The 17,466-nt window shown below is 35.3% G+C and overlaps 1 protein-coding gene across 2 annotated transcripts in view; it reads left to right on the top strand.

Moving 5' to 3' along the window:
- The window catches only part of LOC144962623 (uncharacterized), a 30,082-nt gene extending 13,520 nt beyond the window's left edge, over positions 1–16,562 (top strand). For both annotated transcript variants that reach the window (XM_078895714.1, XM_078895715.1), the window contains exon 8: positions 58–16,562. In XM_078895714.1, coding sequence (XP_078751840.1) covers positions 58–429 — 372 coding nt within the window. In that variant the 3' untranslated portion in view covers positions 430–16,562. The remainder of the gene's footprint in view (positions 1–57) is intronic.
- Positions 16,563–17,466: the final 904 nt, after the last annotated feature.

The following is a 17,466-nucleotide window of genomic DNA, read 5'->3' as shown; positions in this document are numbered from 1 at the left end:
TTTAAATTGTTTTATATAATATTAAATGCTATATTTACGTCCTTTTCCTTTTTACAGTGGGAACTATTCAAACTAGATCAACTTGAAAATTTTGCTGCTTTGATGATTCGACTCTACAAGCAAGATTTAGAACATATAGTCATGAGCTATGAGAGATACCGCATAGCTCTTAACCGCGAGTTAGAAAGACGCAAAATAGAGAGACAACAGCCTCTGGCTATAACAAATGTGCCATATCAACCATCTTTACAACATCAGTATGCACAACTACAGCACTCATCACAGCAACAGACACAGCAGCAGCAGCAACAACAACACATGACGCAGTTGCCACAACAGCTTAATGAACAACAGACTTCTTCATCCAGTAATAATCAACAGTCGGCGCAACATGTAATTTTCACACAAAACATTGAAACCAAAGTATAGAGATGATGTTTGCATGTGCCTCTATAGTGGTTTTAGATTTTTATTTATTTTTGATATCTTATATAGTTATGGGGTATAAGCTATGTGTTGTTTCTAGTGATAGATTAATCACATAGGTCACTTTGACTTAGTTGATTGAGCACCTGACTCACAAGCAAAACGGTAATCAACTTCTTTGTCCATCTAGCAGTGACTGGCTTTTTAATTCAGAAAAGTCAGTGGAGCAGGCACTTATGTTGATAATAACAAGAAATGGAAGTGAGAAGGAAAGTGCCAGAAAACAACAGAGAATAAAAACTTTGCAGCGGCGATGGGGGCTCGAACCTGCGATCTTACTGATATGACAACTCTGCATGCCCACGGAGATCGTGACTCTATCGTATGAGCTATCCACGACCCCGGCCAGGCGGAATTGTCATAGGTTCGCGGGTTGAGTCCCCATCGCCGCTGCTATTTTTTAATTCTCTGTTGTCTTCTGGACTTTCCTACTCACTTCATTTCCAGTGACTGGCTTGCAGGGTCTGTTAGAGCTTTCTGAGAGTACTTTATGATATTCAAGCATGCTATCCAAGTATAGTAAGCATAGTTGTAAAAAGCCGCAGAAACTGGGACAAAGTCCAGCTCTATCTGCCTTCTTTTTTTTTTTTCTTGTTTCCCTTTATCACATCATGGTGAAGGTAACCAAACTAATATAAGGATTATTTATTCAGTCTTGACAGATGTTGGGTAATGATATGATTGGTTCTTTTAATATATAGGGTTTTAATTTTTTATTTTTTTTCTGTTTGTTTTATGTTGTTTTGTTTGGGTTTTTTTTGTTTTGATTTGTTTTATTTTCTAATTCTTATCAGTGCAGCGTGGATAAATTGACAAAGCTTATATCAACATTCATTAAAGTTCCAATTTTTTTTTGCCATATAACATTTACAAAAAATGTTTTTGTTTGCTTGGGGGGGGGGGGGGGGGGGGGGTGGTAGGTTTATTTTTGACATGTTTGAATAAATAATATAGGCTTATAGATATAAATAATATAGGCTTATAGATCTCATGTTCATAGTGATTATGTATAGAGTATTTAGAACTCATGTTAATTACACTGCTGTTTATAAGTCTGTTTGAAAGTTAAGCTCATGGAGATGTTGCAAATCCATTTCTTTCAATTTATTTTACCTTGTATTGTGATATTTTACATTCCTGAATCGCTGAAAAAAAGAATAATATATTAATTACATTTTATAATACCTGTGTATTATTATAATGTCTATGTTTTGATTAGATATTTGGAGAGTTCTTTCTGCCTTCTCTGGTGGAATGGGTAGGATTCTCTTGCTGTGTCTTGCTATGTTTGTTTTCTTCTTCCACATTGTTTGCTGCCCTCGTTCTTGGATCCATAGCCAAGGGGAAAAGTCAAATGCATGGTATCTTTTTGTTTTTTTAAATTTTTTTATTTGGAGATGGCAATGGCGACTCACTGCTTTAAAATGGTATTATGTCATGGTTGGATTAAATGTTAGAAATTGAATTAACAGACCTGGATCAGGGTCTTCTGACCTCCCATGGCAGGCAGGGAAGTCACTTGCTGTGTCTTCTATCGCTCATATCTGTTTTCCCTTTCCCTGGTGCTCTCTGTCTTTGACCTGGATTGAGATTACTCAGTTTTGTTTTTCCTGCATTTGGCGGGGATCCTTAGCTGGGAGGGAAACGGCCAAATGTAGAATTATTTTTTTTTCTCCCTGTAAATCATCTCTCTGTTATGTACTTTTATAGTAATTAGATTTGAATATGTAAACATTTAAGGGTATCCTTCATAGCGTAATCTTTTGCTTTTGTCTGGATAGGACTTTTAAGTAATGTCTAGGCATATCGGTGGATTTCTCATGGAATCTTTTGATCCCTATTTGAATCAGTTTCATTTGTCTTGATTTTTCTTTGGTGCCAAAGGCTTCAGATCTACAACTTTTCCCCAATATCTTCCTTTTTACTGGCGCTAAAATGATCTAATGGTTTCACAAACGCCTTACAACCCCCAAAAAACAAAACAAAAAATGAATATATAGTCATAATCATGAAACTTGGTTTAACTCACTTAACCCTGACACCAACTATCTCGGTATTTGACCATGGTTACTTTTACCCCATCAGTATTTACATTTTTCTGAGACAAATTAATTCATCATATTATTCAAACCATTAAAAAAAAATATTTACATGATATTTGTAGTCATCTAAAACTTAGTAATGGCAATTTTCTTTTTAAATGAGTAAATGAGTTTTTTTTTTTTTTTGGGGGGGGGGGGGGGGTTTAAATACCAAAAATCAATATTTTGGGAGAGTCCGGAAGTAGAGGGCTGAGGTTGAGTGAGTTAAATTTGGACAGTTGATATATGACCTTTTCAACTTTAAAATGACTTTTTTGGAATTTATGTCACCTCAACATAACACCATTTTGAGTTGATGGATATTTTTTTTTCTTTGTTACCATCACTTTGTTACATAGTATTATAGTTTTTGTTATTGATTTGTATTTTACTAGCATTTGTGTGTATCCTTATTGATCGGAATTTTGGACTTGTGTCTGATAGGACTTTTTATTGGTCTCAAACTCAAACTGGACATGGACGGATGGTGCATGGGCTCTACTTCCAGACCCTATTTAAACCATTCTCCTTTGTCACACATTATTTGGTGTTTGTCAGCTCATATAAAATCTCTTATATTTTAATTCTCCCTTCTGGGTGGGGATCCTGACCTCCCATAGTGGGCAGGGAGTTACACACTGTCTCTTCTATCACCTTATATCTGTTTTCCAACATGCTTTCTGTCTTTTTCTCGGAATGAGATTACTTGGTTTTGTCCTGGCACTGGCCTGAGTCCTAGCTGGGAGGGAAACAGTCAAATGCATAGTTATTGTTTTGGGAGATGATATTTTTTTCCTTGTAAATCATCTGTTATGTATTATTATTTTATTTTGAATGTATAATGTAGGCATTTGAGTGTGTACCTCTTTGTTGGGATTTGTGCTTGTGTCTGGATGAGACTTGTAGGTGATTTCAAACTAAGTACATTGGTGGTATGCTCTTGGAATAAGCATCTGATCCCTATTTGTTCTCAGTTCCCCTTTGTCTTACTTTTTCTTGGGTGCTTTAATTGTAATTCTACAACTTTTTACTATCCCATTTTCTTCCTTTTTACTGGCGCTGATATAACCTAAATGTGTTGCAAGCGCCGTAAAACCCTGAAAAACAAAAACATAATTTTCCCTATTATCTTCCTTTTATTCGGGTGCTGAAGTGATTAAAATGTGTCTAAGCGCTGTAAGACTTCTAAAAACTAACCCAAAAATTCCCCCAATATTTTGGATTAGATACAAGTCAAAAGGAATGTTTAATAGGGTCCAGTTGCCTCGTGTAATTTTTGCCAAATTGTTTGTATATCTTTGATTCAAAATTTACAGATTATTGGTTAATTGAAAATATTTAAATACTGAAATACTCTGGAAAAAAAGCACATTAAAAACAAAATTGGGCCTGAAAAAACTTGTCCTTGAAATATCAATTGTTAAAAGTGACTCTCATCTCTAAAAAAAAATAAAAATAAAAAAGAAATATAAAATTTATGCATTTTTTTCAGAGTATGGCAGAATATGCATTGTGTGAGTGTGAGTGTAGCCATCAGATGCCAGTACTTAAATATAAAACAGTTTCTTCAACCAGATCTTTTATTGTAATTTTGAACCCACTACCTTAAAACAATATTATGTCAAGAGTGTGGGTGTGGGGTCTTCTGACCTCCCATGGTGAACAGGAAGTCAGCTTGCTCTGTCTTCTACTCCCCCGTTTCTGTTTTCCTGTTCCATGTTGCTCTCTTTATTTATTCTAGATTGAAATTTCTCATTTATTTTCCTGGTCCAGGCAGGAATCCTTAGCTGGAAGGGAGTAAAGTATATAGTACCTCTTTTGAGAGATGTTTTTTTCCTTGTAAATCATCTCCCTGTTATGTACTATTACAATTATTTTTTTTTGTATGCATTTGGAAACATTTGAGAGTATCATTTCTTAGTGGTATTCGTTGCTTGTCCCTGGACATGCCTTTTTGGTGATGTCAAACTCGGCACATCAGTGGATCGCTCTTGGAATCTTCTAATCCCTATTTGAGCCAGTTCCCTTGGTCTTCCTTTTCTTGTATGCTTTTTAACTTCAGATCCACAACTTTTCCTCTATACCGTTTTCCTTTTTTGTGTCCTCTATTTCGTTTTCCTTTTTTGCTGGTCCTGAAATCACCTCATAGTGTTGAATGAGCTGTAAAACATCTCAGAGTCAATCATATGCTCAAAATTGAATTTATAGACAAAAATATGAGATTTGATTTAAGTTTATGTTTTATTCAAGTTAGTACATATAGTCTTTTGAAATGACGAAAAAAAAATCTCAATTTTCTAGTCATATTAATTTTAAAATCACCATTTGGCTCCTAGTTCATATTGACATAATACTGTTTTCAGATGATGGGTCACATTTGTTACTCTGCATATATGATTTCAAATTGTATTTATTGTCTCATAATGTTTTATGTCAACTCGATTTGTTCATTTTACTTTCGTCAAGATTATGGACTAAAATTTACATTTTAAAGTAAATCTAGAGATTGATTTTCATATATTTGTTCAAAACCAGTTTAGTAGTTCATTGTGAGCCAAAGTGTATATAACATTTACTCTTTTACTTATTAACTTTGATAAATTGTGTACAATTGTAATTTTTATGATCTAACAAATGTCATACCAACTTCATATAGGTGCTGCTTGTTGATATTCTAGTCTCACACATTTGGACTCTCGTGTTTTAAATGGTTTCCCATTAACATTATCTAAATAATGTAAATTGCTTTGTATCAACCCTGAGTCCCAATCTGCTCATTTCATTTATTTTTTTAAAAAACAAAAAAAAACGAACAAATTTTTAACACTACTGGGGAAAGAACCATTTTCATTCGATACTGTACTCACCATCGTTTAATGAGGGCAGATTGGTAAACAACGTTGTCTGTGTAATTTGGTATATATTTGGTTGATTTTTCTGTGTGGCCCAACATGAAGTGTAAGCCACTATAGCCTCTGACCCGTGACACAGCAACATACAGTTGTCCGTGTGTGAATACCGGTTGTGGTAAGAAAATCCCCACCTTGCTTAATGTCTGCCCCTGAGACTTGTTAATTGTCATTGCATATGACAATTTTACTGGAAACTGTCTTCTATTTATAATAAATGGTAAGCCTGAATCAGTTGTTGTCGTCAGATTGATTCTAGGGATAAACACTATGTCGCCAGCTCTACTACTGGTAATTATCTTGGCTTCTAATACTTTTGAACCTAATTTAATTATTAACAAACGGGTGCCATTTAGGAGGCCTGATTTAGGACTCATATTTCTAAGCAGCATGACTGACGTGTTGGCTTTCAAATGTAATGCATGTGGAGGAAGTCCGGGAGGTGTAAGTTCGTTCAAGAGTTCAATTGGGTATAAGTTGATGTCAGAGTCACTTTGAATGGAATCAGCACTGCGGTAAATTTGTTCAGTTGATGAGGTCAACCTGGACAGAACGGCTGCATTTATTTTGTCAACATTTTCATGGGTTGTAGTCAAAATTGCTCTCTCTGATAGATAACGTTCATCCGCAAAGTTCAGATTCAAATCATTGTATACAGCATTTATCAAGCATTCTGGGTCATTTTCAGGAAGGCATAGCGCTGTAGGTAATTTAACAGAATACTTTCCTATTTCGCTGAAAACCGGCTCTGTACCATTTTCGATGCGGAGAAGCCAATTTGCAAAACAGTTATTGTCATCAGTAACCCTCATGTTCTTGTTCAGGTGAAAAATGGTGACAAAATTCCAAATAATTGACTTGTTAATTAAGTGTGACACTTAATATATCGGCTTCACTTCCTTTGTTAACAACAGGTAGAATTTGCCGAAAATCCCATCCAAGTACAACCACTTTGCCCCCAAAAGGTTTTGAACTGCCTGTTATGTCACAAAATGTTCTGCTCACACATTCAAACACACGCCTGTCCATCCTAGGTGCTTCACCCCAAATTATGAGAGAACTACTCTTTAGTAACTTAGCTGTGTCTGATTGGCGACTGATGCTACAGGTGCTGTTATCCGTTATTGGAATTGGAATTTTGAACGTTGAATGTGCTGTTCTACCACCGTGCTGACAAAAGATCAAAGGTGAAAATACAAATTTAAAGAATACTGGGGATGTAGGAGCTTTCGGAATGTCTCCCCTTTACTTAACTTATGGAAAAACAAACACCCTAGCACCTTTAATAACACTTATGACTAACCTCTCGAACTAACCTAATAGAAAAAAACAGCTCTCGGACTGCTTTGCACTACCTTTCAATACTTAACAAATCACAATGGCGGCCGAAAATCAAATCAATGGTCAAATTAGGAAATTTTAAACTTTCACAAATCTATCAAGGTTTGTTCTAGAGTTTTTTAAATACTTCTATATGACAAACTGAATAAATAAATGCCTGACAAAATATCAACGGTGAAAATACAAATTTAAAGAATACTGGGGATGTAGGAGCTTTCGGAATGTCTCCCCTTTACTTAACTTATGGTAAAACAAACACCCTAGCACCTTTAATAACACTTATGACTAACCTCTCGAGCTAACCCTAATAGTAAAAAAAGAATCAAAATGGCGACTGAAATACCTTCATGTGATCAAGTGAATAATATCACTATGAATGCCACGATTTGCTGAAAAATGCCAACACACACACACACATGTATACACCACACACAACACACACACACACATATCATAACAAAACTGATCACCGCTAAATCAACAACACAACGGAAGTAATAATAATACTTGATGTCATAAATAGATGACGCAAATTGACAACTTTTTACAGTGTCAAAATTAGTTGATTTTGGGAGCCAAGTGTCGTCGGTACATATTTTATGATATTATCTGTTTGACTCAACGAACTTTCAAACTGACTTTAAATTATAAAAGGAAATCAAGTTATCTGTTTATCTATCTGTAAAAAATACATTTCTAATTTTCAAATCTTTCAGTAGAGTTGTGCGCCGTATCAATTTTTTTATTGACTCAAATAAGCACAATGTTCTCCACAATGCTATATTTTTTTAAGAAAGGATAAGATGTGGCCATTTTATTTTCTAGAGTACCTGTTTGATAATTGAGTCAGTAGCTCTCATTAATATTTACATAGATAAACATTTTTGCAGGGGAGGGCTTTTGTTGCCCAATTTATATAGATAAACATTTATGCAGGGGAGGGCTTTTGTTGCCCAATTTACAGAGATAAACATTTATGCAGGGGAGGGCTTTTGTTGCCCAATTTACATAGATATTTTTGCAGGGGAGGGCTTTTGTTGCCCAACTTACATAGATAAACATTTATGCAGGGGAGGGCTGTTGTTGCCCAATTTACAGAGTAAACATTTTTTCAGGGGTGGGCTTTTGTTGCCCAACTGGATATGACTTGGTCTTCTAAACGGGTTGAAGCAGATTTGAACCCCACGTAAGGCATTCATTGTTTTCTTTTGACAAGCTCACCAACTCACCACGGTTTGCTCATTTGGATGTGGGTGACTCAAGGGTTGATTAACTCGCTTTTATCTAGAGCAGTATCTGCTATATGTGGTGAAAGCACTTTGCAAGGGGTCCCAAGCCAATAGCAACACCATAACATATAATCTTTGACAGTGTTTGTAATTTATCTGTGATCAGTCATTTAGACAAGGGATGAGCTCTATTATGATTCACGTTGGCAAGAGGCGCCTAGTGCTTTTCTTTTTTCTCTCCTCTCTTGGGAAATAAGAATCAGTCCAGAAAGCTGGATGGGGTTGCCAACCTCCCATAGTGGGCCGGGAGGTACTTAATGTGTCTTCTATCCCCCTACATCTGTTTTCCAACTTGCTTTCTGTCTTTGTCTTGGAATAAGATTACTTGGTTTTGTCCTGGCCCTGGCCGGATACCCTGGCTGAGAGGGAAACAGTCAAATGTATAGTTAGTATTTTGGGAGATGATATTTATTTTCCTTGTGAATCATCTCTCTGTTATGTATTATTATATTTGTTGTTTTGAATTTATAGTGTAATCATTTGAGTGTATTCCTCTTAATGGGGATCTGTGCTTGTGTCTGGATGAGACTTTTAGGAGATCTCAAACTAAGTACATCGATGGTATGCTTTTGGAAACTACACCAATTCCCTATTTGTACCATTCCCCTTTGTCTTACCTTTTCTTGGGTGCTTTAAATGTAATTCTACAACATTTTACTATCCCATATCCTCCATTTTTATTGACGCTGATATGACCTAAATGTGTTGCAAGTGCCGTAAAACCCTTAAAAACAAAACAAACAAACAGTCCAGAAAGAAATGAGATTAAATTCCCCCATCTGGGTGGGGTTCCTGACCTCCCATAGTGGGCAGGGAGGTACATACCGTGTCTTCTATCCCCCTATGTCTATTTTCCAACATGCTTTCTGTCTTTGTCTTGGAATGAGATTACTTGGTTTTTTCCTGGCCCTGGCTGGATACCCTAGCAGTCAAATGTATAGTTGATGATATTTTTTTCCTTGTAAATCATCTCCCTGTTATGCACTGTATTGTTTTGTTTAAATATTATATATGATTTTTAAACATTTGAGTGTATCCCTCTTCTTAGTTGGGACCTGGGCTTGTGTGTGGATGAGACTTTTAGGTGATCTCAAGCTAAGTACTTTGATAGTGTGCTCTTGGAATCTACATCTGTTTCCTATTTGAGCAAATTCCCCTTTGTCTTACCTTTTCTTGGGTGCTTTAATTGTAATTCTAGAACTTTTGACTATCCCATTTTCTTCCTTTTTACTGTCGCTGATATGACCTTAATGTGTTGCAAGCGCCGTAAAACCCTTAAAAACAAAACAAACAAAAACAAATTCCCCCATCACGGCATTGACAACTGTCTTTGATTTTATTTAAAGATGCAGAAAGAGATTTTGCCAGTATTCTCATTGAGCTCTTGAATTTTTACCCTTTGATAACTGCTGGTAGTTTTTAAGATTATTTTTTTTTCCTCCCAAAAGCAAGACATGACTTAATTGTTGACTGTGATCATTGCTCACACATATCATCTCACTCGTATAATATGTGAATTTTGTAGTTGATTTTTTTTACATTTTTGTCAAGAAATTTGTAGCAATGTTGATTTATTCTCATTAATCGATTTTTATTTGTTGATTGTGAGCTTTCCTCGTGGTTTTTAAATTATTATATTTTAATTCATTTAAAATGGATTTAGATTCATCCATTTATCTGCTGGTCAGAAATAAATAAGATTCTCTTAGTGAAATTGTTTTTTTTTTAAGAATAAATACCCTCTATAAAATTATTATTGTTATTATTATCATTATTATTGTTATTTTTTATTATTTATCCCTCATTAGATTATAAATTATTTTTATCATATTTCTTAATTCTGTACATTGTCACAGAAAACTTTTTGCTTTTTTCATTCCTTGTGTTCAGTTGAAACAATATCCAATGTAGGCGTTCATTGAACTTTATAAAATAAAAGTGAACACAGTCAACAACAAAGATTTATAAATTTGCATCTCAAAAGACTTGTAGTCAAAATTTCTGGGTGGGACTTTTGACTTCTCGAAGTGGGTGGTCACTATTACTATGTCTTCTATCCCCTTTATTTGTTTTCCCTTTCCACATTTCTCTCGTCTTTATTCTGATTTAGCATTGCTCAGTTTCTTCCTGGGAGGAAGACAGTTGAATGCATGGTTACTGTTTTTGAGAGATGATAATTTTCTCCTTGTAAATCATCTCTCTGTTATGTACTATTTTCGTTTTCAGTTTTGAATCTATATTTTAAACCATTTGTTGATTCTCTTTCACAACGGGATCTTTTGCTTAAGTTGTGTGGACCAGACTTTTCGGTGATGTCATAAAAGGCACTTTGATGAATTTGCTAATGGAATCTTCTGTTCCTTATTTGAGCCAGTCCACTTTTGCTAATGTTTTCTTTAGTGCTTTAACTTTAGATCTAGAACCTTTCCCTCATCCTGGGTGGGGTTCCTGGCCTCCCAAAGTGGGCAGGGAGGTACTTACTGTGTCTTCTATCCCCGTATATCTGTTTTCCAACTTGCTTTCTGTCTTTGTCTTGGAATGAGATTACTTGGTTTTGTCCTGGTAATTGGTGATGAGAGGGAATCAGTCAAATGTATAGGTAGTTTTGGGAGATGATATTTTTTTCCTTGTAAATCATCTCTGTTATGCACCGTATTATGTTTTGTTTACATATTATATATGATTTGTAGACATTTGAGTGTATTCCTCTTAGTAGGGACATGTGCTTGTGTCTGGATGAGACTTTTAGTGTGATCTCAAATTAAGTACTTCGATAGTGTGCTCTTGGAATCTACAGCTGTTTCCTATTTGAACCAGTTCCCCTTTGTCTTACCTTTTCTTGGGTGCTTTAATCGTAATTCTAGAACTTTTACTATCCCATGTTCTTCCTTTTATTGGTGCTGATATGACCTCATTGTGTTGCAAGCGCTGTAAAACCCTTAAAAACCAAGACAAACATTTTCCTCGTCAGTTTCCTTTTTCCTGGTGCTGAAATGATCTAAAAGTGTTGCAAGCTCTGTAAAACCCATAAAAACAATAAAACAAATTATTCAACATTTGTATGATCAATTGTATGACGTAAACTCTTTTATATGGTTGGTGGGGACCCTGATGGGTTCTTCAATTCTCTTTCTACATGGTGTTCAATGCCACTTTCTACCTTTTTCTTAGAATGAGATGATTTGAACATAACCAGTCTAGACTAAGGATGGGGTCTTTTAACCTCCTATGGTGGGGAGGTCACTGTTCAATCCCTTTATGTCTATTTTCTTTATCCAGGTTGCTTTCTGCCTTTGTCTTGGAATGAGATATCTATTTTTGTCCTGGGTCTGACCGGAGTCCTTGACTAAGAGGGAAACAAGTCAAATGTATAGAATTAGATTGGGGAGATGGGTTTTTGGGTTTTGTTGTGGTCTCCAGCTTGTCACAGGGTCAGACAGTTCCTGGCCTTTACACTTTCTTTGAATCAGCCACTTTTTTTACTTGTGGCAGTGGGGTTAGTAAAAATAATAATAAATGGCATTTACATAGTGCTTCACCCCGTTGTCACAGGCTCTGAGCGCTTTACAGTGATATAAAACAAAACATTTTACAGTAAGACAAGTGATAGGGTCTTTTCTATCGTTCAATGTATTCTATTTCTATGTGGCTCCTTGACCTTACCCTGGAATGTAAGATCTTTATTTTGCTTAGAATCCATAGCCATGAAGGTGATACTCTATCGTGATTGTTTAATTATAAGTTGAAGAGTCAGTTGATTGTAAGTTGGAGAGGTTTGTTGTTTTTTTTTTTTGTTTTTTTTTTTGTTTTGTTTTTTTTTACTTTTGTTTGTCATTTCTAATGAGAGACCATTTGACTGTCTTCCCTGAGGATTTGGTATGGATATTTATGTGAGGCTTCAGATCCTGACTGCTCCGTGGTAGAATGTGTGTGCTTCACAAGCAAGAAAATGAATATCTGTCTTGTGTATATTTGAGATTTACTCAGCCCACTCTGTCCCAGTGGCAGTGATTTAGGCGCCGCTGGATCTGTTATGATTTGGAGGAAACCATTTATAAACTTAACTATTCCATCATATTCAATTCCAAATGACCTAACAATGGTTGAAATGTTATAAAGCCTCTAAAAATAGATATAGCCTCGTCCTTTTTTCTTAAGCTCTTGCCATCTAAAGGTAATGCATTCACTGATTAGTTTATGGTCTTCTAATTGCCCTTTTTTTACCTTTACCTAGGCCAATAAAATAAATACTAGCAAAAACAATGATGTGGACATTAATTGCGGATTTCTCAAACTTATGATGCTAGATGACCTCTTCACATATCAATTTTGAAGCGGGTTTCTGTTATGTTCTCTTATTTGATGAATACTTAAAACATATTATGTTCCACACAAAGTTTTTTATCGCTAAAATCTTGCCCGTCAAGAGTCTGTTGGAGTGTAAAATTATTTCTATAGTATTATTTTGTGGCATTAAGTTGTCCTTATATACAGGGTGAATAAAACTTGTCTTACTTTTTATTTAGTGTGTTAAGCTTAATATTATATTTATATATACATTTCCTCTACATCATCTTTCTTTTTATTTGCGCTGAAATGACCTAAGTGTTGCAAGCATCATAAAACCCATATTTAAAAAAAAGATAAACAAAAACGAATAAAACTGGTATATTATATGAACTGTGGGGTGGGGTGAAAAAAAAAAGAAGGCCCAAGCTCCTAAGTTGTAAAAATTGACTTCAGTTGTTGATGATAAGATGAAGACCACTTTATGATTGCAATGATACTGTTGGCAACCAGCAGATCACAATAAAAGAAGTCCACATGGCTGGGTGGGGTTCCTGACCTCCCATAGCGGGCAGGGAGGTACATACTGTGTCTTCTATCCCCTTATATCTGTTTTCCAACATGCTTTCTGTCTTTGTCTTGGAATGAGATTACTTGGTTTTGTCCTGGCTCTGGCCGGAGTCCTAGCTGGGAGGGAAACAGTCAAATGCATAGTTATTGTTTTGGGAGATGATATTTTTTTTCCTTGTAAGTCATCTCTCTGTTATGTATTATTATTTTCATTTTGAATGTATAATGTAAGCATTTGAGTGTATTCCTCTTTGTTGGATTTTGTGCTTGTGTCTGGATGAGACTTATAGGTGATTTCAAACTAAGTACATTGGTGGTATGCTCTTGGAATCTACATCTGATCCCTATTTGTTCTCAGTTCCCCTTTGTCTTACTTTTTCTTGGGTGCTTTAATTGTAATTCTAGAACTTTTTACTATCCCATATTCTTCCTTTTTACTGGCGCTGATATAACCTAAATGTGTTGCAAGCGCCGTAAAACCCTTAAAAACAAAAAACAAGTCCACATGGCATGCCTGGCAGTAGTTGTCATACAGTTTTAGATTTCGGAAATCAATATTATTTGGTCTCCAAATTAAACTGTTGTTGTTCTAGCTCGTTTGTTGATGAATGCATTGAAATTTCCTTGAATTTATATGTCATGGTCAGTTTGTGAAAACCACTAGTGAGGTCTTCTATCTCCCTACACTAATCTCTTGTCGTTTCTATCATGTGGCTTTCTTTCCTTGTCATAGAATTGAGCAACTTGGTTTTACCCAGGCATTTTAAGATATGAAAAGGTGTGTATGATACAGTATGATACAAATATTTTTCTTTCTTGCTTTGTCTGGCACAGTTCCATACACACTTTTTCAGACCTCTATCTTACACTAGTGCCTAATTACAACTGATCCGTAATTTATCTCAAGTCTTTGATGAAGTCTTGAGGGAGGCAGGTACCAAGTGTAAACATTTTTTTCCGAGTGGTGTTGAGACTTTATATTATAGCCTTAAGACGGACACAGGGGTAGATTGCAGTTGGGATCGACTCTTGTAAACGATTGCCTTTTGTCTCACTTTTCTCAGAAGAAAAATACCTAAGACCGAAAAAAAAAAACCAAAAAAAAAACGTTGCATACTCTGAATTCTAAACCTGTGACATGCGTTATGAACCATCAGCCTTTTCTTTGGAATAAGGTTACTTGGTTTTTGACCTGGTCCTGGCTGGGAGAAAACAGTCAAATGTATAGTTCTAGTTTTGGGAGATGATATATATTTTTTTGAATGTAAACCATCTCTCTGTTATGCACTGTATTTTTTTTTTTTAATATGTTTGATTTGCAAACATTTGAGTGTGTTCCTCTTAGTGGGGACCTTGGCTTGTGTCAAGATGAGACATTCAGGTGATCTCAAAATAAGTACACAGATAGTGTGCTCTTGGAATCTACATCTGTTCCCTATTTCAACTAATTCCCATTTGTCTTACTTTTACTTAGGTACTTTAATTGTAAATCTATAACTTTTAGCTATCCCATTTTCTTCCTTTTTACTGGTGAAGATATGACCTAAATGTGATGCAAGCGCCGTAAAACCCTTAAAACAAACAAAACATCTTTTCATTTCCCGTTGGGTTTTTTTTTCTTTATACATTTTCTGTCACCTGATACAAATAAAATTACATAATTTTATTTCATTGTATTGTATTGATAAACAAATATCTTGTTTTCCGATGCCACCTTTTTGATAATAATAATAGTAATAGTATGGTATAGCAAACAACTACATTATTCCATCTCCCTGTGGTGACAAAATAATTTCGTATAGTAAGTTAGTAAGATAGTATGTATGTATGTATGTATGTATGTATGTATGTATGTATGTATGTATGTATGTATGTATGTATGTATGTACACACCAAGAGCACAGGAGGAAAGAGAGGTGACATGACAAGAACTCACAGCAATGTTCGTAAACCACCAACGAGGAGCTATTGATATTATTGGAAACGGATGTAAACAAACACACTCAAGTTGTGAGATAGATATCAACACAGTAGAGACTGCCTATAGAGAAAAATGTCAACGAAACAATATAAACATTAGTGACACACCCTGGTCCGATGATGTCACTGTCCCCCCTCCCACATGGACACCGTCAACAAGTGAGTTTACAATCGACGAACTCACAAGCTGTGTTAGAAAATTACCTAATGAAAAGTCCCCCGGGGCAGACGGTGTCACCTATAAATATATAAAACAAGATATAAACAAACTGGCACCAATTTTTACGGCCATCTTTAACACCTGTTTGAAATATCAAAAAGTCCCCCCAGACTGGAAACACAGTATCATAACACTGGTACCAAAAAAGAATGGGAACAAGGACAACGCCGACGACTGGCGACCTATCGCCTTATTACATCTTCATCATCGTCATCATCATCATCATCATCATTATCATCGTCATCAACACTAATATCATTATTACCTCTGAGACATTCTGTGGCAGAGTCTGAAACTTCACTGTTCAAATTAATACTCCAGCTCTATACATTGTACATTATTTTAGGAAATGGTATTATGTCAATGAATATGTTACCCTTGTTACATTATCATGTATATTTCCTGAAATAAACAATTTTGATATGTATGTATGTATGTATGTATGTATGTATGTATGTATGTATGTATGCATGCATGCATGCATGCATGTATGTATGTATGTATGTATGTATGTTTTTATGTATGTATGTATGTATGTATGTATGTATGTATGTATGTATGTATGTATGTATGTATGTATGTATGTATGTATGTATGTATGTATTCTTTATTTGTATTTGTCTCTTGAAGGCATATGTGTAAGTGACAAATCCAATCAACAAATTTCAATACCACTTTTTTTTTCATATCAATTTATTCTTGAATTGTTGCTTGCCCCATGTACCGGAAATAAACATGCTGGTGGAAATAATAAATACGACTGAAAGTGGTCAATCTGGGATTATGTTGGAATGTACTAGATGAAGAAAATTGAATTTAACCCTAGAGGTGACAGGGCTGATTTCACTTATTAAAAAAAAAAAAAAAACAATTTTGTCAGGATAAGACTGTTGCTTTGATTGCTTTCTGCAAGAGATTAGTATCTGCAATGTGACTTCAGAAGCTAGAGTCTCATCGTTTTCTAATCTCTCGCTGAAAGGGATAGAAATGACAGTCATATCCTTAAAAGTCATGCATTAAGTCGACTTAAAATCGGCCCTGGCAGCAAGAGGATTAAAGACTAAATAAGAATAATTAAGGAATATGAAGTTTTGGATTTTTTTAAAAATCAACCAAAAAGAACTCGACTCTCCTATAAAAGGCATTAATTTAAACTCAAAAGAAGTTGAAATTAAAATCAATTTTAAGCAAGAGTTTCACCACAACATAATGCCATTTATCACGTTTGGTCCCAAATTGTAAAGCCTTAGAAGCTAGAAGTAATTAGAGTGCCACTTGTATGAGGTGAAATTAGTCATGCTTCTTGTATTAGTATTAGTCAAACATGACATTATCTTTGCAAAATAAATGAACTTTATTTTCTGTCAATATTGATTGCCAGAAGAGGGGAAAAACTAAATTTGTTTTGACTTATTTTCATTGACGAATCTGCTTTGTTTGATTCAATACTTCTAATTTGTTAAGACACTTTTAAGAAATAAAATTGAGTATGGACTTTTGACCTCTTATGGTGGGCGGTGAGGTCACTGTTGCTGTTGTCTTCTATCCCCCTATATTCCCTTTTCCAGGTTGACTTTGTCTTGGAATGATTTCTTGGATTTGCTTAAGTCAGAGCCCTGTCAAATGTATAATATTAGTCGTGGGCGATATTTTTAAATTGTAAATCCTCCCATAGTGGGCAGGGAGGTACTTGTTGCGTCTTCTATCCCCCTATATCTGGTTTCCAACTTGCATTCTGTCTTTGTCTTGGAATAAGATTGCTTGGTTTTGTCCTGGTCCTGGTCGGGGTCCTGGCTGGGAAGGAAACAGTCAAATGCATAGTTATTGTTTTGGGAGATGATATTTTTTTCGTTGTAAATCATCTCTCTGTTATGTATTATTATCTTTGTTATAATTTTTATTGTAAGCATTTGAGTGTATTCCTCTTAGTAGGGGGCCGTGCTTGTGTCCAGATGAGACTTATAGGTGATCTTAAACTAAGTACATTGATGGTATGCTCTTGGAATCTACATCTGATCCCTATTTGTGCCCAGTTCCTCTTTGTCTTACTTTTTCTTGGATGCTTTAATTGTAATTCTAGAACTTTTTACTATTCCATTTTCTTCCTTTTTACTGGCGCTGATATAACCTAAATGTGTTGCAAGCACCGTAAAACCCTTAAAAACAAACAAACAAACAAATTGTAAATCATTTCACTTGTGTACTGTTATTTTTATTTATTTGTTTTTTAAAAATATTTTTGGGAATATTTTTTGTAAACATTTTAGCGTATTCCTCTTTGTGAGGTCCTGTGTTTGTGTCTG

This window comes from Berghia stephanieae, chromosome 1 (genome assembly GCF_034508935.2).
Source record: "Berghia stephanieae isolate SIO BIC M18660-M18661 chromosome 1, UCSD_Bste_1.3, whole genome shotgun sequence".
Classification (NCBI taxonomy): Eukaryota; Metazoa; Mollusca; class Gastropoda; order Nudibranchia; family Aeolidiidae; genus Berghia; species Berghia stephanieae.
The sequence above is the reverse complement of the archived record's forward strand: the minus strand, read 5'-3'. Positions and strand labels throughout refer to the sequence as shown.